Source organism: Pelobates fuscus, chromosome 5 (genome assembly GCF_036172605.1).
Source record: "Pelobates fuscus isolate aPelFus1 chromosome 5, aPelFus1.pri, whole genome shotgun sequence".
Classification (NCBI taxonomy): domain Eukaryota; kingdom Metazoa; phylum Chordata; class Amphibia; order Anura; family Pelobatidae; genus Pelobates; species Pelobates fuscus.
The window spans coordinates 18,698,119-18,723,412 of NC_086321.1; the positions used below are offsets into that span (position 1 = coordinate 18,698,119).

A 25,294-nucleotide genomic window follows, 5' to 3' on the forward strand; every position below is an offset into this window, starting at 1 on the left:
ATCTAGAGAATGTTTAGATTATTCCACACATTTTTTTGTGAAATGTTAGGTGATAAAAAAAAATGGAACAAACAAAAAAAACAGAAAGCAAAAACATGATTTTAATTTTCTCAATTTTCCACCTTTTTTAGTTTATTGATCAAATCTCCAAGGAAAAAGTGTCATAGAACAAAAAATTCAAAAGAAACGAAATATTTCAATATCGAAAGCCAGACTTAACAATTATCATGCTGAAAAATAATTTAAAGTATTGAATGCTAAATCCTGATCTATCCAATTAAATTCATCTATTTCACCGCCATCACACACAATCTTTTATATATTAATCCAAAAGAAATTGCAAGGCAAAAGGTCTGTAAGCTTAAATCATGCTTTATAAATAATTTTATATGAAAATCTGAAAGCCTTAATATTCCGGAGGGAATTAATTATTAAGCCATATAGCATAAAATAAGAAAGTCACACTTTAAAGAAAAAATAAAATATTTATACAATGTTTTTCGTTTACTGCAAACATTGCTGACTCTTACCACAATACCCTGGAGTACCACATACAGTCTTCATTGTCACTTGATCATCGACAATCTTAGACAAACCGAAATCAGCTGAAAAACATGAACAAAAATAAATAAATAAGATTATATTTTGCTGTAATTGTTCGATATTTCATGGAAACATGACATCCGACAATAATTATTCAATAGCTATTACTTGAATGGGCGACTTGTATAAAATACTAAGAGCAACAAAAAAATAAAAAGTATTCACAGATAGCGAGTTTCGGAAATTTTTTTCATTTCTTTTTTTTTAACTTTGTTTATTACTTTTTTTTCCATAAAAAAAAAATAATAAATAACAAAAACAAGCAGTAAAATATTGAAATTGAAAACACATTGTCTCTGAAAAAGTTTATAAACATAAAATAGGTTGAGAGTTGAGGGGAAGTTAAAAAAAAAAAGATGAAAAAGGGAGAGTGCAGGAAAGAAAAGGGAGAGAAAAATATATAATAATAGGAAAGGGGAGCGATAAATTGAAGTATCAAGGGTTCCGTCAGTACAGCTCTCCAGAGACGTCTGCTATTATCAAAGATGGGGGAGGGTAGATAATACCAGGTAGACAAATATTTGAGGTGACTGATCTGGAGAACTTTTGCAATTTATGGTCATGATATTTGTAACGGAACCACTGGCACCCCGACCAGGTACCTTCCGTTGATGGATATCCTAGTGCTTTCCGAGGACTCCAAGCACTCCGCCAGACACCATAACCACTGTAGACTCCCAAAAACTGCCGCAGCTTGGTTGGGGTCTCGCCGTCTCCACCCACTCTGGACCCAAGACAAGGGGCCAGCTTCCAGTAGGTCAACCTCTCCGAATTCCAGAGAGCAGGAACAGGAACAAGCTCTTAGCAGAGCTTAGTGATTATACCCTGGGGAGTATAGTGATTATAGTAATCCCCAGAGTGTAGTTCTCCAATCCCCCAAACATGAGCCGAAACTTCATGAAGGTACAAGATGATCTGACTCCAATGAGCGTTTATTACTCCTTATATACAAGTTTTCAGGCCAGAGGCACACCCCCTGGACCTGGTGGTAAACTGTGACAAAAGGGACACAAACCAATGGGAACACTAATTAACATAATAACACTCCCACCAGGGGCGGGCTGGGCGGCAGGGAGGCAATTGCCCCCCAGGCCGCCCTAAATAATTTTAAGACCGGCCGCTGCAGGGCCGGCCCTTTAAATACTGCAGCCGCCTGAGCGCTCTGTAAAGAGCCTCAGGCGGCTGCAGCACAGCTTCTTCCCTCCCCTTCCCTGTAGCGTGACCGAGCTGCTCTCCGGTCCGCGGTGCCTGGCCGGAGTGATAGGAAGGTGCACGCTCAGTGTGCACTTCCTGTCAGTCCGTCCGGTTACAGGAAACAGAAACTCCACGTGGAACAGGAGTTTCTGTTTCCTGTAACCGGCCGGACTGACAGGAAAGTGCACACTGAGCGTGCACCTTCCTATCACTCTGGCCGGGCACCGCGGACTGGAGAGCAGCTCGGCCACGCTACAGGGGAGGAGAGGAGAGTAAGTGATGGAGGGGGGAGGACTAAGTGAAGGGGGGAGACTAAGTGAAGGAGGGGGGGGACTAAGTGAAGGAGGGGGGGACTAAGTGAAGGAGGGGGGGAGGACTAAGTGAAGGAGGGGGGAGGACTAAGTGAAGGAGGGGGGAGACTAAGTGAAGGAGGGGACTAAGTGAAGGAGGGGGAGGACTAAGTGAAGGAGGGGTGGAGGACTAAGTGAAGGAGGGGTGGAGGACTAAGTGAAGGAGTGGGGGAGACTAAGTGAAGGAGGGGGGAGACTAAGTGAAGGGGGGAGGACTAAGTGAAGGAGGGGGGAGACTAAGTGAAGGAGGGGGGGAGAGTAAGTGAAGGAGGGGGGGACTAAGTGAAGGAGGGGGGAGACTAAGTGAAGGAGTGAGGGAGGGGGGAGACTAAGTGAAGGAGGGGGGGAGAGTAAGTGAAGGAGGGGGAGGGGGAGAGTAAGTGAAGGAGGGGGGGAGAGTAAGTGAAGGAGGGGGAGAGAGTAAGTGAAGGAGGGGGAGAGAGAGTAAGTGAAGGGGGGAGAGTAAGTGAAGGAAGGGGAGGGGGGAGAGTAAGTGAAGGAGTGGGAGGAAGGAGAGTAAGTGAAGGAGGGGGAGGGGGGAGAGTAAGTGAAGGAGGGGGGAGAGAGTAAGTGAAGGAGGGGGAGAGAGTAAGTTAAGGGAGGGAGAGTAAATGAAGGAGGGGGAGGGGAGAGTAAATGAAGGAGGGGGAGAGAGTAAGTGAAGGAGGGGGAGGGGGAGAGAGTAAGTGAAGGAGGGGGGGAGTAAGTGAAGATGGGGGAGTAAGTGAAGATGGGGAGAGCGAGTGAAGGGGGAGAGAGTAAGTGGAGGGGGAGGGAGTAAGTGAAGGGGGGAGAGTAAGTGAAGGGGGAGAGTAAGTGAAGGGGGAGAGTAAGTGAAGGAGGGGGGAGTAACAGGAGGAGGGGGAGTAACAGGAGGAGGGGGAGTAAGAAGAAGAAGCGGGTAAGAAGAACAAGGGGGAGTAAGAAGAACAAGAGGGGAGTAAGAAGAACACAGGGAGGGTGGGTGGTGAGGAGAACACAGGGAGGGAGGAGGTGAGGAGAACACAAGGAGGGAGGAGGTGAGGAGAACACAGGGAGGGGGAGGTGAGGAGGACACAGGGAGGAGAGGGGGTAAGAAGAACACAGGGAGGGGAGGTGAGGAGGACACAGGAAGAAGAGGGGGTAAGAAGAACACAGGGAGGGGGAAGGTGAGGAGAACACAGGGAGGGGGGAGGTGAGAAGAACACATGGAGGGTGGGTGAGAGTGAGAAGAGACCGCTAGGGGAGGGTGGGGGAGAGGAGAGACCACTAAGGGGCAGGGGAGAACTCTAAGGGACCGAAGGGACGGCTCTATAGGACAGGGGGCAAGACAGGGAGCTCTTTCACACTACGTGCACACACACACACACACAATGCATTCCTATACATACACAGAAACACACAATGCATCCCTACACACACAGAAACACAACATGCTTTCCTTACACACAGAGAAACACACAATGCATCCATTACACACACACACACAATACAACCCTTACACACAAAGACAATGCATCCTTTGCACACATACACAGAAAAACACAATGCAAACCCTTACACACACACATGGAAACACACACACTGCTTTTCTTACATACACACAGAAACGCAATGCATCTCTTACACACACTCAATGCACACACTTACAGACACACACCTTGCATCCCTTAAGCATACAAACACAGATTCATGCAATGCATCCCTTACACACAACCAGAAACACACAATACATCCCTTATACACAAATACACACTACTTCCACTACACACAAACACACTGCATCACCTGCACACTACATACCATAAGCACACATATTAGATCCTCTACAATAACTCATAACACATCCCCCACACACTCCACTCCCTGTGAGCGAACTCATGGGTGGGTGGAACATATAAGTGGACTTATGAGTGGGCCTTTTGGGCATAATCACAGTCAGGCCCTGGGTCCCAGACCTTGAGCTGTGTAAGGGCCGCCAAAAAATGGAGCTGTTTCCAATTCTCCCAGAACATTGCATTTTGTGAACACAGTTGCAAACAGCTCCATAAATCCTGTTCTACACCGGACCAGTGGAGTCAAACTGCAGCCCATCATCATCCTCATCTGGTTGTAAGTAGCCAATCTATTATATTATTAGTGACACTAATCTATAATTTACCTCACATTAAAGGGACACTATAGTCCCCAGAACGACTGCAGCTTAATGAAGTGGTTGTGGTGTCTATAGCCGGTCCCTGCAGGCTTTTTAATGTAAACACACACTGTGTGCAGCACTGGCGTTAGTTCATATGGCAGATCATATGGGTGGGGCATTGTGATGTCACATGGGGGGTGGAAAATTCAGCTGTTCCCCATGCAGCCACAGGTGCCGCTGTGTGATTACTCTTCACTTCCTCCCAGCCTACAGAGCAGCGCATGGGAGAGAGAGAGAGAGGAGGAGGCATGATTTAATCTTACAACAAATCCACTAAGCAAATCTTTATAAATTTACTCTGATGTCTGTATTAATATTGAGTGATGTCTAAGTAGTAACGTCAGTGTGTGTCAGCAGGGCCAGCCATTGGGGTGTGCAAGCTGTGCAGTCACGCAGGGTGCCATGACAACAGAGGCGCCCGGCAGACAACACAGCTCACAAGTTGGGTACACCAGCATATTCAATTAAAACGATTCGCTGGTGGTCCACTGGTGCGCACCAGCAGTAGGTGCAGTCAGATCATATCCTCTCCCTCGTGGTTCTGGCGCTCAGTTAGTGAGTCGGAGCACAGGCTCAGAGATTCTACGCCTGCGCTCTGACAACATTGAAAGTCAGAGCCGTGAAGGAGCAGGTATGGCAAAGAGCTACTGATTAGCATAACATCAATATCCGTTATAAAACCAGGAAAAGGTGGGCACCATTGCACTGATTTGGTGGTGCAATGGGCCACTTGACTGGTTTTGCCCCCCAGGCCTAAGGCTGCCAGCCCTCCCCTGACTCCCACATACACAATGAAATCCCTCCTCTCCATCCTGGAGATAATTGGCTTAAGGCACTGCAGTAAACTCAATTATCTCCAGGTACAGAAAATATCTACATTTTACACTAACAGCAAAAATACGTAAAAGTACATAAAATTACATAATTCTTATTATATTACACAGAACCCCCACATTTAACCTATCCCCAGATAGCTCGGATCTGAGCGCCCAATATAGGCGAACAGCGCTCAGATCCCATGAACAGAGTAAATTTGCCATAGGGCATGGGCGTAGGAACCAAAAAAAATCTGGGGGGGGGATAGCATTTTTACTCGCCGGGTATATTCTTATTCCGTAAACTAGGAGTTGTTTATCCCATTGTACAGCGCTACGGAATTTGCAGTCGCTATATAAATGATTAAATAATACCATTAAAGGGTCACTACAGGGAAGGGGTTTTACTTACCCAGATACAGCGCCAGGATCCTCCTGATTAGAACCACCCCTACCCTTCCCATGAATATTAGAACCACCCCTACCCCTTCCATGCACAAAAGAACCCCGCCTACCCCTTCCACGCATATTAACCCCCTACCCCTTCCATGCATATTAGTACCCCCTACCCCTTCCATGCATATTAGTACCCCCTAACCACTTCCATGCATATTAGTACCCCCTAACCCATTCCATGCATATTAGAACCCACCTTACCCCTTCCATTCATATTAGTACTCCCCTAACCCCTTCCAATAATTTTTCTACCTCCCCCCTCCTCCCATCCATATTAGTAGCCCCCCTAAACCCTTCCAATTATTTTTCTACCTACCCCTCTCCCCCTATCCTTATTAGTAGCCCCCCTAACCCTTTCCAATTATTTTTCTGCCATGTTAACTAACGCCAGTGCTGGAGTGCCGCCGTGTTTACATTAAAAGGCCTGCAGGGACAGGCTATAGACACCAGAACCACTACATTAAGCTGCAGTGCTTCTGGGGACTATAGTGTTTCTTTAATGTGAGGTAAATTAGAGATTAGTGCCACGAATAATATGCTAGATTGCCTACTTACAACCAGATGAGGATGATGATGGACTCTAGCTGCAGTCTGGCTCCACTGGTCTGGTGTAGAACAGGCTCTCTGGAGGCTGTTTGTAACTGTGGTTCCAAAAATCAATGTTCTGTGAGAACGGGAAGCAGCTCCATTTTTTGGCGGCCCTTTACACAGCTCAAGGTCTGGGTCCCAGGGTCCACCTTCACGTTCCACCAATGAGTTTGTTCACAGGGGGTGGAGTGTGTAGGGGATGTCCTGATATGTGTGTAAGGAAGGCATTGTGGGAATCTGTGTTTGTATGTGTAAGGGCTGCAAGGTGTGATTCTGTGTATGTACGGGATGCAGTGTGTGCGTCTGTAAGGGGTGCATTGAGTATGTGTACGGGGTGCATTGAGTGTGTGTAAGGAAGGCATTGTGTGTTTCTGAGTGTGTAAGGATTGCATAACTGTGTGATTGTGTGTGTGTGTGCACGGGGTGCATTGAGTGTGTGTAAGGATGAATTGTGTGTTTCTGTGTGTGTAAGGGTGGCATGATTGTGTGATTGTGTGTGTGTGTGATGGATGTCAATCTCTCTCCCTCGTCACTCTCTTTCTCCCCCTCCCTCCCTTGTCACTCTTTCTCCCCCCTCCCTGTTTCTTTCCCCCCTCCCTCCCTGTTTCTTTCTCCCTCCCCTCCCTGTTTCTCCTCCCCTCCCTGTTTCTTTATCCCCCCTCCCTCCCTGTTTCTTTAACCCCCCTCCCTCCCTGTTTCTTTAACCCCCCTCCCTCCCTGTTTCTTTACCCCCCTCCCTCCCTGTTTCTTTACCCCCCTCCCTGTTTCTTTACCCCCCTCCCTGTTTCTTTACCCCCCTCCCTGTTTCTTTACCCCCCTCCCTGTTTCTTTATCACCCCCCCTCCCTCCCTGTTTCTTTATCCCCCCCTCCCTGTTTCTTTCTGACCCCCTTCCTCCCTGTTTCTTTCTCCCCCGTTTCTCCCCCCTCCCTCCCTGTTTCTTTACCCCCCTCCCTCCCTGTTTCTTTACCCCCCTCCCTCCCTGTTTCTTTACCCCCCTCCCTCCCTGTTTCTTTACCCCCTTCCCTCCCTGTTTCTTTACCCCCTCCCTCCCTGTTTCTTTACCCCCCTCCCTCCCTGTTTCTTTACCCCCCTCCCTGTTTCTTTATCACCCCCCCTCCCTCCCTGTTTCTTTATCCCCCCCTCCCTGTTTCTTTCTGACCCCCTTCCTCCCTGTTTCTTTCTCCCCCGTTTCTCCCCCCCTGTTTCTTTCTTCCCCCCTCCCCTACCTGTGTTGTAGCGTGGCCGAGCTCTGTACTGTCCGCGGGTACAGGGAGCTTTTGTTTCCTGTACCCGGCGGACTAACAGGAAGTGCACACTCAGTGTTCACTTCCTTTTAGTCCGGTCGGGTACAGGAGACAGATGCTCCCTGTACTGGCGGACTATACAGGGCTCGCCACGCTACATTGAGGGAGTGACAGGAGGGAGCGCTGAGCGCTTCCCTCCTGTCAGCCCCTCTCCTCTGGCTGCGCCCGGGCGGTGCGCCCTCCTGGACACACCAGCCCGGGCAGAGCTGCAGCCGCCTGAGGCTCTCTGCAGAGCGCTCGGGCGGCTGCAGCAAAAGGGGGGCCGGCGGAGCCGGGGGGGATTTCCCCATTACCTGTCCCCCCCGCATGATTTGCTGGGGGGGGATGCGTCCCCCCATCCCCCCCCGGTTCCTACGCCCATGCCATAGGGTAAAGCATAGCAAAGGCTGTTGAGAAACCAAGGAGGGACAAAAGCAGTCAGTTCCAACTGGTTTGTCAGTGTGCCTGGGACAACGCCCTGCTGGAGAACAATAGACAGGAAACGGGGCAAAAATAGTCTTTAGAAGCCAATAAGACCCAAATAGTATTTTTAAATGGCAATACACCCCAGGGCCATAGTCATGAGGAAGGAGGCTGGCAATCAGGCTCCTCCAACAGCCGGGGGCAAAGGGCAGCTTGTCACCTAACAATCCAGTGACAAAAGGCATTTCGTCACAATATTCTATTATTTATTAGCTGAGAAGTTTAGCTGCTGAACATTGAATATAAGTGAAGTAAACACAAAATTGCTAAATTTAGGGTAAGATAATTGCTACTACTATTGAGTTGGTTGATTTTTTTCCAAAATCAGTTTATTTTTACCAAAATTCTGAAATTTGTTTAATAATGCAATACAATTTGATGTTCAGTGATTAAACTCCATAATAAATATAACCCAAGTCATACACTAAATAAATATATATTAGTTGAAACCCAAATGATCTGCCTTTAAAATAAACAAAATCTTTTCAATAATTTCATAAATAAGAACCGTGTAAGCTTAGAAATAAAACAATAATTTATCTGTTGTTGAAGTCCTTCATTCTCTATAGATTGAGTTCCCCATCTCATGAACGCAGGATGCTGTAATAATTGTGTTCTGGAGGCTTTGATAGACATTTAGTCATTTGTGATTGTACGTGTGGTTCTAAGTTCTCATAGAAATGAAGAGAAAAAAAAAATACCAATCCACGTTCATAGAAATGAGCATTATCCCTACATCTGCTTCCATTATTTACTGCCATCACTCATCTGTCATGAGATATGAAATTCTCTCCAAGTGCAGGCTTCTACAATTAGGGAACATTTCTTTCCTGTTCAGTGCTAAAGTAATTAGTGTACACTGTTCTAAATTCAGCAAAATACATTTTCAGTATTAGACTGTATTTATTTTTGTGGAGTGCTAGCACATTGCCTCTTTGAATACTCTGTGTCTCTCCGTTTGGGTTTGTTCTGGAGTACACTCTCAGTATTAGCCCTGGTAATGTTTTAGTGGTACCCATTTTCCCATAGGCAAGAGAGTTTTTGAGACATCAAATGATCAAACCTGTTACTAGGATACTTTTGGAACCTCAGAGTGTTTGGGGCCTATGAATAATTTATTTTGGAGGAGTGGATCTATTTTACAATAATTTCCACAGCAGTCTTACAATAATAAAAATCATTGGAGTGCAGGCATGGGACATACCTCTCATACAGTGTGGTACTAGACCTACCTGCACAGGATGCAAAACTGGGGGGGGGGGGGGAGGGCAATGTTTTTGGCATGGAGCCCCTGCTACCTCATCATGGCCTTGATTTAATATTTTTGGATACGCTTTTCAAGTTATTTAATATTTTTGGATACATTTTTACATATAGGATATTTTCTTTATATTTTATTGTTTGTTTGTTTGTTTGTTTTTTTACATTTAAAAATGCATCCTAGAATATTAAATAATTTAAAATGCTCATCCAAAAATATTAAATCTCAATATATAAAAAAATATATAAAAAGGATAAATCGTTTTAAAAGCATATTAAGAAATAGTAAATCGAGGCCTATACTGCTGGGAAATGTGTCAGATTTATTAACTGGACTAAGACTTTAACTGAAATCTTATGGCTTAGTACATACCGATTTTGAGACAAGCATCCGGTGCAGGAGTAGCATAAAGAAGATTTTCTGGCTTCAGATCTCGGTGGACAATCCCATTCTCATGCAGATACTAGAATCAGATATCACACATTCTATTAGTTACTCTTGTTTTCAGATGTTTTCTAAAACAAATTAATATCTGGCTTAGGTTTGGATCAATAGAGTTTAAATTCAAACACAAGTTATTCCAGATACCATTATCATGGAGACATTATGGTCCCATTCGAACTTATCTTACGATAATAGCAGCAATATGCAAGTTTCTTATTGGTCGGAATAAAGTTCTACAGCCTCTTAACGTAGTCTTGATTGAACCATATGACATAGAAAGAAATTGCACAAAGTATTGTGTTTTTAACAATGTGATACTCCATAATCCAGCTATATTGTTATTGCATATTATGACACATTTAATGGCAACTATGACCCTGCAGTATATGATTTTGAACTGACCATAATATCTTTGTCAAAAAACTTTTTGGAATCCCACTGAGTAACCTCATCTAAAACATACATTGTAGATGGCCTCAAAGCATTGAGTGAAAAAGTCAACACATTCATATTTATGTTTTATAAATCAACAGTTTCAATTGATCATTAGAAGACCAAATAACCAGGAGTTTCAGTAACTGCTGCACATGTCCTATCCTGTATTTGGACCATTCAAGACTGACCCACCATGTTTGGTTTTCGTTTATACAAAACTCCCAACCTAGTTGTCGTAGGGATGACAGGAATTCAGAAAATCAGACCCTATTATGTAAATGTGCATATTACTGTATTAACTTGAATATACAACTGATTAGTGCAGATATGTATTTTGACAATTCCAGTGATAAAAAAACACATCTAGTTACATAGTTACATAGGCTGAAAAGAGACATGTGTCCCTCGAGTTCAGCCTTCCTCATATCTGTTTTTTGCTGTCGATCCAAACGAAGACAAAAAGCCTAGTTTGAAGCACTTCCAATTTTGCAACAAACCAAGAAAAAACATCCTTCTTGACCCCAGAATGGCAGTCAGATATCTCCTTGGATCAAGAAGCTATTTCCCTATAATTGAAAAATTCAATCTTTAACTATTATGTTTTTACAAGTATGCATTGAGTTGTTGTTTAAACATCTGTACGGACTCTGATAGGACCACTTCTTCAGCCAGAGCCAATAGTTTTCCAGAATTAAAATATATGTCTCTACCCCTGGTGTCTTTTTATATAAAATGTCGAAGTACTTGTGCTGAATCCGATACTCTGCACAGGTACCCTGTATATCATTCGGATTGGGTTTAGTGATGACAAAAAGCATAATGGATCATAAAGAAAACATTTATAGTAAACACAGCATCATCAGTCAGGTAAATTCACATCTGTATTAGTACAGATATCATTTTTTCAATCTTTATGGATTTTGTAGTATAGCATAATATTTTTTTTACAATAGTGTGTTTTTGCTTTAAGTTCTATAGTGACTGTGTCTTAGCAGAAAAGTCCCAGAAGTTAACATTTAATTATCAAATGAATACTCCTGCATCGTGTCCTTTGTATTTTCCTTCTTCATACAATAATGCAGACAGATTATAATAATTACAATAAACTTTTAGATTTAGAAAATGCAGTAGAGAAATGCTTTGAAAAGTCCATTTTATTCTCAATCACTGCTGAGCCAGTAGGGGCTCCATCAGATGTGTATTCCGTGTGCACCGATGGTGACATTTCAGACAGGCCAGTAAAATGTGTGTCAAATAACAATGATTATGGAGTCTTGTGATGGCAGATCGTACAAAATACATTTAGCTGGCGCGATCACACTGCTTTAAGAATGAGGAAAAAAAACAGCCTTTCAGAGTGGAGGCTAGAGGTGTTTTTTTTTTTTAAAGATACATTCAATTCATTAATAGACACAACGAGCCAAACTTCACAAAGCTCTTCTTCCCAACTTCCGTTGCAAAATTATTTGAAATATAATCTCCATTTTGATGCATTTAGCTAAAATGATTATTTTTTCCAACCAATAAAGGAGCATGTCTACAACTAACATAATGTCAGGATTACTAGTTGTCAGGGTCTTACCTGAGTTGGGAGTCTGTAGCGCAGATATGCTCACCCTTGCAGATAGCCACAGGCCGAGGTGGTCAGGTAAGAATTCACCTGGCCTGTGGGTCTGTGCACGGGGGCTGTGCAGGATGCAGTGCCAAACACGCAGGACAGGCAAGGACTGAAGCAGCAGGATAGTCGAGGGATAGCCGAGGTCAAAGGATGCCAGAGGTCAGGAACAACGGGGAGTAGCCGAAGTCAAGGGATGCCAGAGGTCAGAATAAACGAGTCAGAAGCCGGGGTCAATAACACGAAGCAGATGAAGCAGGAACACTGGTACGAAACAGGATCACAAGATCAAAGACTTGACACTGAGCACAGGGCGAGGCTGGGTTTAAATACCCTGCTGATGATCGATCAGAGTCAGGTGAGGCACAGACAAGTCAAGGTACAGCCCCCGGTGTAGTAGCCATGCCAGGATGAACAAGACCGGAATCAGTAGTCTCTGTGTAAAGCTGCTGTGGCTCAGAGGCAGAAAGCAGGACTAGGATTGATAAGTTCCCCGGTTCAAGTCCCCTGTTGGGAATTCCAGGAGCGACCACGTCTGGCCGTCTGTCTCACAGGTGAGAACCCTTACACTAGTTGATCCAGCACGCAGAACTGTATCACACCTAGGACTAAAGGTAATGTCCTTCCAGCATTAGAATGGCCGGACTCAACGTACCAGAGAATAGTCAGAAAACTTGCCAAGGTCGAGGACACATGAGACACAATGAAGAGGGTAAGCCAAAAGTCAAGGATACCAGAATACAGGGAAGTCAAACAAAGCCAAAGTCAATAATCAGAAATAAAAGCTCAGGAACACACTCTCGGACAACCAATAAGGGAAACCATGACAGAGCAATGAGGAAAAGGAAAGAGGAGTTTAAAGAAGTCTCCTTCAGATCCGATTGGCCGTACCCGACCTTTGACCCCAGAATGTGCATGCGTGTCCTTTGCGTGACGTCACATGCATGCCGACTTCATCAATAACGTGGGCGGACGTGGAGTTACAAATTGGAATGGATCCACAGTGGCCAGTGTCTTTCAACATGGAGTCAGATACACCGGCACAGGGCTGCTGAGTTGCACCTCTGTTAATGCCAGAAAGGCATTTGCCATTACTGACATCACAAGGTGAGGATGAACATGTGACACATAAAACTGGTATTTAGCTACTCTAGATAAAAAGCTTAAGCAATACTAAGTATACGGTACCATGATTATTTAGGGTGCTGCTTCAGTTGGTTATTTTTTTTTCCAATCAAAATTCAAAAGAGCAACAGTCAAAACCAGATGTGAGGACAGGCGAACTTGATGGACGCAAGACTTTTTTTGCAGCCTATATGATTATAATTTTTAACTTTATACAGCCAAGACAAGACGAGTTGGACGCACAGGTACAGAGGGTGCTGAGGGCCCTGGTACAAACACGCATACATTCTAGAGGGAGTGGGCTAAAGTGACACAAGAGATAAGGGAAGGATGTGTTTTATGTAGAGGAAAAAGGAGGTTACTAGAATAGTTTATAGTGAAGGGTTAGTTTATTGGATGACACAGTTACAGGACGGGAAGCAGGGTGGGTTACCAAGGTGCAGGGAGGGAGACTGGTAACAGTTTAATTGATATGTTTTCCTAAAGAAGTGAGTTTTTAATGATCTTTTGAAGGAACTGGAACTGGATGAGACTCTAACAGAGCAGTGAAGGGAGTTCCACAGGAACGGTGCAGCCCTACAGAAGTCTTGAATGTGGGCGTCAGAAGTGGGAGTACGAACAGAGGTTAGACGTAGGTCTTCGACAGAGTGTGGAAACTTAGACAGGACATACTTGTGTATCAGTGAGGATAGGTAAGTTGGAGCAGTATTATGTAGAAATTTGTAAGCATATACCAGAATTTGAAATTGAGCCCTATATTTTATGGGGATCATATATATGCAGGCCCGGACTGGCCATCGGGCACACCGGGCAAATGCCCGGTGGGCCGCGGTGGCCATGGGCCGAGGCCGGCAGGGGAGGTCCCAGGATCTCCCCTGCCAGTCTATGCAGGGCCGGCACTATCCGAGCGCCGGCCCCCCTGTTTGCCATGAAGGGCCGGTGAGGAGATCAAAGATCTCCCTCACCGGCCCACTTTAATAGACCTGCGGCTGGGGAGGGAGGGAGAGGACCCGGCGGAGCTCTATCTTGCAGCTCCGCCGGGTTCTTCTCGCGAGATCCGGATCGTTGCCATGGCAACGACCGGATCTCGCGAGATTGAACTCTAGCCCGCAGGCTAGAGTTCACTCACCCACTGCAGAGTGCCGGTCCCCCCCACCCCCCACCTCTCCATGGTACCACCATGCCGGTCCCCCCCTCCCAGGGTAAAGGTAAGAAGGGAGGGGGGGACATAATGCCTTATTATTAGTTTTTTTTTTTTTTTACTACCCCAACACAAAATCCCTTTTAACATGCACACACAGCACTCTCACACACAGCACTCTCACACACAGCACACACAGCACTCTCACACACAGCACACACAGCACTCTCACACACATCACACACACACATCACACACAGCACTCTTACACACAGCACACATCACACACAGCACACACACACATCACACACAGCACTCTTACACACAGCACACACAGCACTCTTACACACAGCACACACATCACACACAGCACACACAGCACTCTTACACACAGCACACACATCACACACAGCACCCTCACACACAGCACCACTCAAACACAGCATCCATCACACACACATACTGCACCCTTCACATACACACTACACCCCTCACAGACACCCACTGCACCCCTCACACATACACACAGATCCCCAACACACACACACAATACCTCCAAACATATTTATATTTTATATATATATATATATATATATATATATATATATATACACACAGCACTCACACACAGCACTCTCACACACAGCACACACAGCACTCTCACACACATCACACACAGCACTCACACACATCACACTCAGCACTCTCACACTCAGCACTCTCACACACATCACACTCAGCACCCACACACACAAATCACACACCCAGCACCCTTAAACACATCACACACAGCACCCTCACACACATACACAGCATCCTCACGCACAGCACCCTCACACACAGCACCCTCACACACATCACCACTCAAACACAGCATCCATCACACACACATACTGCACTCTTCACATCCACACTACACCCCCTGCACCCCTCACACATACACACAGAACCCCAACACACACACACACAATACTTCCAAACATATTTATATTATATAGGTATATATATATATATATATATACACAGAACAAATTGAGAGCACTCAATGGATTTGGTAAATAAAAAATATATATATATTAAATAACACGCATATAAATCAACGTTTCGACCGTCTAGCGGTCTTTATCAAAGATACTATCAAAGATAAAGACCGCTAGACGGTCGAAACGTTGATTTATATGCGTGTTATTTAATATATATATTTTTTGATTTACCAAATCCATTGAGTGCTCTCAATTTGTTCTGTTTATATTACTGCTCAGAGAAGCACCTGGTAGTTGCTATTGAAATTATTTTTGTTTGGGATGAGTGCCAGAAATTGTTGTGTTTTCTATATATATATATATATATATATATATATATATATACACACACACTACAGCACCCCTCACACACATACTGCACCCCTAAGCACATTACATTCCAGACACACACTAGATCCCTTACCCAAATCTGGATCATATACACACACTAGATCCCTATATATACACACTAGACTCCTGTATACACACACACACTACATTCCTAACATACACACTCTGGATCCCTTATACATACACTAGATTAATTGTAAACAAACACATGCTACACCCCTAAACACACACTCTCTACAACCCCTACAAACACTACATCACCTATATACACACACACACACACACTATAGCCTGTATGCACACACTTACTACATCCCCTATACACACACATTCTCTACAGCCCCTAGCCACATATGCATTACATTACACCACAAACACAACACGACTAAAACCGACCTTATTACACAATACCACACCGCAATCAGCTCACTCTACACACACGCAATACCACAAGCAGGGTCCAAACACACGCACAATACTCTTTCCTGGCCCTTTTGTCTCCTGGTATCCATTTATAGAGACACCAGAGACAAGTTGCAAGGAAACACAGTGCAAGCATGTTATTAAATTTGCTTGCACTGTGCAGAACAAATACAGGGCATTTTTTCTCATGCTAGAGCTCTTTAGCAGAGCTCTGCCCTGGAAGAGCATTGACCCAACGCTCACTTTGAGAGGGGGCGTGTTTGTCATTGGTGATGACAAAACACTTCCTCTCTGCCCCGCCCCCTTAGTGGGCCGCTGTGCTAAAAAAATGCCGGGCCGAATTTTTCTCCCAGTCCGGCCCTGTATATATGTAACTATGTAACAGTGTCTGACATAATGCCAAATGTCTCCTTGACTTGCTTACCAAACAATAGTTTGTAAAGTAATAAAATCAAACTGTCTTTGGAAAAATAATATTAATACACAATGTTTAAAGGGCAAATACACTGCCAACATAGTTTATCCCCAGTAAATTTGAACTCGGTTCATAGAATCATTCACCTGATCTAATGTATATTTACCTAAAGTTTAGAAAATAATGGATAGACGCCCAAGGACAAAGTTATATTTTATTACTCCATGGGAACCTTTTACACAAAGATGATTATTGTATTCTAGTTAAGACTCCACCATAAAACTCCACCATGTACAGAAAATTGCATTTTTATTAACAGAAAAATTACAAATTAAAAAAAAACAACAAAAACACCCCTTGGGCATACAGTTAGAATTTATGTTTTCAGTCTTAATGTAAGAAATACAAAGCACGGCTATATAAATCCCCGAGAGAACAAACAGTGAGCTGAAGCTTCATACTGGGAGGCAGCGGGCTAAGTGGTGCATTGAATAACTACTACAAACATGTCTGCAATCACTGGAAACATTTGTACAGATTATACAAGGCTCTGTTATATAAGATATTATTCTGCTGCAAGACATGCATTTACAATGCCCCAGTTCTACAAAATCTCAAACATTTAACATTTAAAAAAGGATAAAATAAACAGGACGCCAGGTTTGTGTACGTGTTACTGAGCTGATGAGATCTACAATCTCGATCTGAGAGCATATACAGTGTAACTTGTTCTGAGTCCAATACAGACGAATATAAGATCAGGTGTATCATAACTTTATATTACATTCTCGAGAGGAGAAGGTTTGCTTTAATTAAATCTTATAATATCTGGATGAACGATGTGTGACCAATAATAGCTTTTTCTTCAACGCCCTTCAGATCGTTTCTAAAGCCGCAACAATAGCTCCAGCACTATTACCATCAGACAAAGCAGACTTATAAAGTACCTCCCAACATTCCATATGAGCAACGAGAATCAGTCTAAGTTTAGGGGTGAGTGGGGGTGAGGCCACGGGCAGCGTTGGTCTAAGAAATTATAGGGGACTTACTAATAACAGGTTTATTCAACGTAATTTAGAACAAGGACAATGTGTCTTATTCACACAGACTAATTTATAAACACATTTATCGTAGTTTAAAGACACATTACTTGGAGTATTATTGCTGGGGAGCTCTGTTAGATATACAGACACAGCAACATTATGGAGCTCCTAGAAAAGAGGGACATTAGGATAGGAAAGAGGGAAAGTGGGATTTGGGCCCAGAGCAGGTACATTTCAGGCACAAATATACTACTCAGAGCAGGAAAAGCCATGGGAACCAACCCCAGCAGCAATAGTTTTAATGGAAGTGTCATATTGGACATCAACCCGTGAAACCATTCAGCAAAACAAAATGAAAACGAAATGCTCTTATGTATCCATCATACAACTGTGTTCATCAACTTGAAAATATTCTGTCAATAATTTACTAATTGTAGGTCATGCCCAGATCCATTTAGACAGAACAAGAATGTTGATAGTCATGCCTTGCATGCATCATCGTGTACATCAATATAGGAACACACATACGGTAAATATCATCTAACTGTCCACCATGTTTCCTTTTGAATGGTAAACAATAATGCCGCGACTAACGACACTGCTTCTGTCAATACCGCTGCTGTCCCAGTCCGCGCTGCATGTATTGTGTATTGACTGGTGCACAGGAACAGTAACAGAGTAAACCAAACAGCTTTTTCACTCGATCAGCTGGTCCGGTGAAAAAGAATCAGAGAGGATAGTGGCAGTCTATCCTGGGCATGAACCTTATAGATTAGACAACTACAAAATGGCGGAACGCTAGGTTCTAAAAACTGGTAAATGTTGTATACAGCATAGAATAAAGTATTAAATAGTGTATGGGGGGTACCATTGTTCTCTTAGATTCCTTCCCCCTTATCTGCTATTTCTTGTCTATTTCAGTTAGTGTATCTGAGGCACAACTTAATAAAGCCTGATTAGATACACATTTACTGATTTTAGTCTTAGCCCTCCCTTAGCTACCCTTCCCCCTCCACCACCGGTATACTATTTGATACTTTATTTTATGCTATATACAACATTTACTGGTCAATACAGAGCTGTGACTCAGACACCTCAGCACGGTACCCAAGCTGTCCGTTACATTGTTTATTTACAACTTCAGAAATAAAAGAGAATCATGATGGAATATTTCCGTCATGTGCCCTTAAGGGAAGAATCGTTTAAAGGTAACGGTTATTTATTATTCTAAAATGACATTTAAATGCCCACAGGATGTATAGCGTGTCCCTCCAACTGTTTTTGTAACTCTGCAAAACATTATTATTTATTCTGAACTTTTACAGGCACAGCTGACATAAAATAAGTTAAACTTAAAAAAAACAGGATGGTGGTGTCAATGTAAGTTGGCATGAAGCATAATTACATTGTGGCATCCAGATTATGTTACTGTGAATAAATGTTGTGAGCAAAGCAGCAATGTAATAGCAATTTCTCCTCACTAAGCGACAAAACACATTGTAATGGCTTTTTTTGACAACACATATCCACAGTGAAATTGAATTGACTGTAACTCGTCTCACTGAGAAGCTGTAGAGGATTTTTAGATAAAAAATGGCATTTGGTCTCTGTCTAGTAAATAGACATCTTGCTTGTAAATCCTTTTGAGACATAGACCAATAAATAATTCTAGTCTTTACTGAAAACTTAATAATGCTAGATTTATCTCTAGGGGAAGAAAATCTCATCTCCTGAAAAAAAAACCTAAAAAAACATTTCTATGCTTAATTTTTCAAGTAAAGAATCATCTGAAAAGTCAGTTTTTCTTTTAACTTCGGAACACTTTGTAGCAAAGCATTAATAAACCTGCGGTGAGATCAAAGTGAAACCAGCATTTTTCAACGTGTTCGAGTATATTTTCAATGATATCATTGCACTATATCTGTACATGATCATTTCATAAAAGAACAATCTTCCATTGGTCACAAAAATCCTTAAAGAAATACTATAGTTGAGGAATACGAACATCTACTCCTGACACTATAGTGGTGGAGCAGCTGGTCCTCGGCCGCTAAGGTGCTGATCCATGCTGCCATCACCTCCTGCCTGGACTACTGCAATCTGCTTCTCACTGGTCTTACGCATTCTCCCTGCTCAGCTCCCTCACGCGCGGCAGAGTAATCCCGGGAGCTGGAATATGACGTCACTCCAGCTCCCGGGATTACTCTGCTGCGTGCGAGGGAGTTGAGCAGTGAGAGCTCAGCTCCCTCACTTCCTGCTTTGCTAGCCTGCCTGTTTGCATTGGTGCGGAGCTGAGCAGGGAGCACTCACAGACCAGAGCTCCCTCGCCGCCCTCCCCAGGGGGACCCAAAGCTGGCCGGTCGGCCAGCCAGCTCAGGGCCCCCTTAAAACGAGGCTAACAAGCCATTTGCCTGGGCATTTAGGGGCAAATTGGAAAGTGCCGTCCAAGGCAAATGTCTTGTTAGCTTTGCGTCAAATATAGCCCTGGGCTGCAGACAGCGGATCTGCAGCTTTTGCAAGCAGTTTTTTTTTTTCATATACCCCTAAAGAAACCCTGCAGAAAGAAATACAGGAATATTTTTTGAGGGGGTATTTCTGCTAGATTATTATTAAAAAAAAAAAAAAAAAAAAAAACACATCATCATCAATGGAGTGTTCCTTTAACCTTGGCAGAAGATAATTTTTTTTTTAGTTTTTAGCAAATTGATGATTAAAGTTTACACACACTTAATGTAACAAAGTACGGTATCTGATATTGAAATACTCACTGAAACTGCCTCCAGGACCTGTTTCACTGCGTCAGCTGCATCTCGCTCGCTGTAATAACCTTTCTCCACAATCCTGCAAAACAAAGCCCAAACATTATCACATAATTAACAAAACAACTCGTTGACACCGTTAGAACAACATTTTAATTTAAAACCTAAAGGAAACCAATGAGCTAAACTGGATGTATCAGTATGGTGTTTACTTTATTCATACAGACTTAGCATCAGATGAACTGAACCAGAGAGTCCGTTAATTGATAAAAAATCCTGATTGGTTACAAAATGCGTTGTTACAATGAAAATAGATTAAACTGCAAAGTTGGTGAATATTTTGATATTGCCATATATCTCCCCCATAGAAATCTGTATCATATATAATCTATCAGTTCTTGGTTCTTTAAAGAAATACTATAAGGTCAGGAATACAAATGTTAAAAAAAAAAAACGATTTAGGTTGTCCCCCCTCTTGCACCCCTTAAAAAAATGTTAAAACTCTCCTTTATTCCATTTGTGCGCGGATCTGCCGGTGCTGGCCCTGCCCCCAGTCCGCCTCCTTGGCTGACATTATCAGAATCAATGATCTCCAATGATTTTCCATAGGATGATCAATGTATCTCAATGGGGAAAGGTCAGCAACTCCAACATTGTGCAGCACTGACCCAGGAAGCACTTCTCTTGGCTGTCTGAGTGGCTGCCACTGGAGGTTTCCCTAGGTAGCAATGTAAACACTGCCTTTTCTCTGAAAAGCCAGTGTTTACATGAAGATGTTTGCAGTGACAGGCTATACTCACCAATAAATTGTAGTTGTTCTTGTGACTATAGTACCCCTTGAACCCTTTTTTACTTTGAGAAACCCTGCGTCTCTGCAGACAGATTTAAAATTTTAGGGAAGGGGTCAGGGCACACTATCCATTTTACAAAGGCTTCTTGCAAAAGAAGAAAAACAAGAAGAACATTCGGCCTCTCCGTACAAAATTGTACCCAATGCTGTGTATTTTAAAACTATTCCAATCTTTATTCAATAAATTTGTTATGAAAATTCCATACAATTGCAATGCAATAAATGCTCCCATAGTGTAGCTGCCACTAGTCTACGCATTTTGTGCAAACATAGCACTTTTTCAAGACCATGTAACTACGATATGCGGTGCTGCACGGACATAGCCGTCCGAAAAAGCTCACAGCTGTCAATAAATGAAATTAAAAGGGCGCCGTCAGAGATCCACAAAAACAGGTAAGACCAGGCACCTGAACTAGATACAAATAAATAGACCTGACATCCTGTTTTCAACTATGCAGAAGCATACCCTTCATCGCCCAATTATACGTACACATAGAAAAGCTGTTCAAAAAATTCTGCCGAATTGCAGTTCGACCAAAACAGATTTCCAAGCCTAGTTTTTATAACCCAAATCTTTTCCTTTTTATACCCGTGATAAAATTGCAAACTACTAGAGTACATGCTGGCGATTTATAAATTATAATGTGCACCTGACATTTTTGAGAGATTTATGTAGTTTTGTGTATATTATTCAGAAGGACTGACATTTAGTATATAAATATGAAATTGTCACGGGGAGAATTAACACCATGGTTTAAATACAGCTGGTATTACTAGAATATTAAACTGTATTTATGTTATACACGGCAGGATTGTAGGAATTAGAAAGGATTTGTAAATGGAACACAGATGATTAAGCTGAATGAATTCCAAAGACAATGATCCAGAATTCTGTCTTCTGTGTTGTTCCTCCGAGCCCTGGTGTTACTTTATATCATGTTTTCATTTCTGTGGAGGTTTTCTAAGTCATGCTCTGTAGTTTCAGCAATAGCCGCTGATTTGCCTTAGAGCTTATCCCGTTTATATGGAAGATAATATTAAATCCCAAACTAATAGGAAGGCTATACTTGGAATCTAATCCTGTAGACTTTCAACCTTATTATTATTAGACTTTCAACCTTATTATGGGTTTAAGCCATCCAATCAGAATTCTCTGACAAGTAAATGAAGAGACTGACAGGTAAGTCTCTACATTTACCTGTCACAGCACTCTGATTGGTTGGTTTGAAATCCAACACTCTGATTGGTGGATTAAGTAACCAATCAGAGAGTTCTGAGTCAAATTACACAGCGTGGGAAAATTCCAAAGAACGTTCCCACGCTGTGTAAAATGGCACAGAGCACTCTGATTGGTGGATTTCAAACCAACCAATCAGAGTGCTGTGACAGGTAAATGTAGAGACTTACCTGTCAGTCTCTTCATTTACCTGTCAGAGCATTCTGATTGGATGGCTTAAACCCACCAGAGTGCTCTGAGCCTAATTGCAGGGCAGGGCAAGGCTTTATAAGTCTTCCCCCACCCTGCAGAGCTCAGTCTGCGCGGAGCCATCACCGGGTGAAGATGGATTATTTTTTTTTAGTGCTCGTTTTTTTTTTTTTATTGCGTCGGTTATTATGGATATTTATTTGACCTTTTTTGGGGCGGAAAAAAGAAGATTTTAGAAGAAAAAAAACATTGAATGGTAAGTTATTTATTTTTTTACAGCTTAGTTAAATGTCCCCCCTCATTATTTTTAGGGTGAGGGGGGTAGGTAGGGGGATAATTTTTTTAGGGGGGGAGAGGGTGACTAGGGGTTTGTCACCTGGGGGGGAAACATTTTGTTTAGGGCCCTACCCGCCGCTCAGGGGTGGGGGCCGGGGTGGAGGACAATAGGTCCCCCCCTATTGGTATTTAGGGCCCCCACCCGCCGCTCAGGGGTGGGGGCCGGGGGGGAGGACAATAGACCCGCCCTATTGGTATTTAGGGCCCCCACCCATCGCTCAGGGGTGGGGGCCGGGAGGAGGACAATAGGTCCCCCCCATTGGTATTTAGGGCCCCCACCCGCCGCTCAGGGGTGGGGGTGTAGGAAAATTCCAAAGAACTTTCCCACGCTGTGTAAAATGACACAGAGCACTCTGATTGGTGGATTTCAAACCAACCAATTAGAGTGCTGTGACAGGTAAATGTAGAGACTTACCTGTCAGGACACTATGTCCCCCTAGTCCCCCTAGTCCCCCTAGTTAATAGATGCCCCACCATGGGGCCATGTGTTGGAGGTGGGAGGGGGGCTTTTTTTTTTTTACAACAGTAAGCAGCCACAGGCTGCTCACTGTTTAGTAGACATGCCCCTACTCGCGGTATAGCGAGTAAGGGCATATGAGAGATTTCAATCTCCCTTATGCTAATACGGGGGTCATAGAGTGAGGAAGGACATGGTGGGCTTAGGAACTGGCGAAGAGCACTGCTCCCTGCCATTTCTATCTTTACATTTTACAGGAGGGAGCTGCGAGCCGGAAGCTCCCTCCTTGTAATAAACTGAACGAACAAACGAACACTGATGGTATTTGTTTGTTTGTCTTAAATTTCTACAGTATTCATTCCTTTGTCTATCTGACGGATAACTGAATAGACGAAATTCCCGCCTGATTTTCAGACAATAGCGAATGCCCAAGTGTTTAACTGTTTTTTTTCACAGCGCTAACTAGTGTGGGCAGATGATGTGTCCCACAGAGATTTCATCTACCTACACCCACACCCAAAGATGGCAGCACCCAGGACCAAGGTTTGGGCACAAAATGAAGATTAAAAATAGGTAATATGGGGTGTTAGGGGCATTTGGGGGTGACTAGGGGGCAAATAAATGTAGTTGAGTTTGGACAGGGGTTAAAAAAAATGGATTCAGCCATGACAGTGTGGCTTTAACACAGAGCACAGTGTACACAGCATCTGCCCTATACATCCTAATGGTAAGACACGCACTGTATGCATCAACTGATAGCGGTCCTAAAAATACCATCAATATATTGCATTCTATATTAAATGTTTATAGTAAATATCAAAGTATAATTCTATAAAACAGTGTACAGCGCTACAGAATGTGCTGGCGCTAAATAAATAATACATAATAATAATAATAATAATAAATGATTCAAGCAGGATGGAATACTGAATACTAATGTCACCGTAGCTCATATTCAGAATGTTTTCCTATCCAGCTACAAAGCTTCTGTATTACCACCCGAGCCGGAGATATATTACAGAGGCAGCAAATGTGCATTGATCGCACTGTGTGCAAAGATGTTCAATGGTACCAATTACATCTGACAATGGATATTAGCCCCCAATATAAAATGGAAACATACAGTGCATGTACTCAGACAGGAATCAATATCCTCAGATCTATTAAACTAACATATAGTCACATAGAACATGTCATCTCATTGAAGTGGTCTACGTGCCCATGTCCCATGATCATAATTACCTTGCAGGGTTAAGACTGCCTCTTGTGGCTGTCAGAGAGAAGGACTGACTGGAGTTACACACAATACTATTTCTGCACTGGGTGAAAATTCTGTCACTGGAGTAGAGGGGTTGGTAAGTGAGGGTGTCTTTTTTTTAACATTTCATTTGTAAACCATTTTAAACCATTGCAAAATTACACCAACACACGTATACAATGAGTTTGGAATGAATGGATTATTGTAAATAATTTTAAAAATGTGTTTTCTTTAAAGTCTTCTGCAAAGGCCTTTGACACAGTAAACCACAATATTCTACTGCACAAACTAAAAAACTCAGGTATTGGTGATCGTACGCTAACATGGTTTCGATCATATGTATCGGATCGCTCACAATATGTGTCCCGTTCTGACAGCGACTCCCTCCCTCTCCCAGGCACGTGTGGTGTTCTCCAAGGTTCCATTCTCGGCTTGATCTTTTGGCCTGCACATAGAAAAGCTTGCATCTAAACTTTATCCAAAACTAGGTGCCCTGTACAGAGACAAATCCTGCCTAAGCCCTACAGTACAGGAAAAGATTGTACAGCAAATGCTGATGCTAATCATTGATTATGGGGATGTTGTATATGCACCTGCACCGCAAACCCACCTTAATAAACTCAATGCATTGTATAACTCGTTCTGCTGATTTGTGCTACATTGTAATTACAGGACCCACCATTGTGACATGCTAAAAGAGCTAAACGGGCTGATGTTGGAATCCAGAAGCATCCTTCATCTTTCCAGCCTTGTGTTTAAGAGCTTTTCTGGAAAGCTCCCACCCTACCTGAGCAGAATGTTCTCCCCAGCTGTTCCCACCTCCTATAACCTCCGATCCAGTACCAGCACTTTATTTAGTCTACCTCACAAAAAGAAAGCCTAAACTCCTTTAAGAAACTCATACGGGGAGTAGACTACTCCAATACCGCTCCTAGGCAACTAATCCATGCTAAATGGCCCCGCCGCTACATAACCTGACCCCA

The 25,294-nt window shown here is 43.2% G+C and overlaps 1 protein-coding gene across 4 annotated transcripts in view; it reads right to left on the reverse strand.

The window, feature by feature from the left end:
• Positions 1-25,294, reverse strand: part of CAMK4 (calcium/calmodulin dependent protein kinase IV) — a 203,373-nt gene that overhangs the window by 16,943 nt on the left and 161,136 nt on the right. For all 4 annotated transcript variants that reach the window (XM_063453633.1, XM_063453632.1, XM_063453635.1 and 1 more), the window contains 3 exons: positions 19,994-20,066; positions 9,584-9,674; positions 531-605 (listed from right to left, as the gene is read on the reverse strand). In XM_063453633.1, coding sequence (XP_063309703.1) covers positions 531-605; positions 9,584-9,674; positions 19,994-20,066 — 239 coding nt within the window. The remainder of the gene's footprint in view (positions 1-530; positions 606-9,583; positions 9,675-19,993; positions 20,067-25,294) is intronic.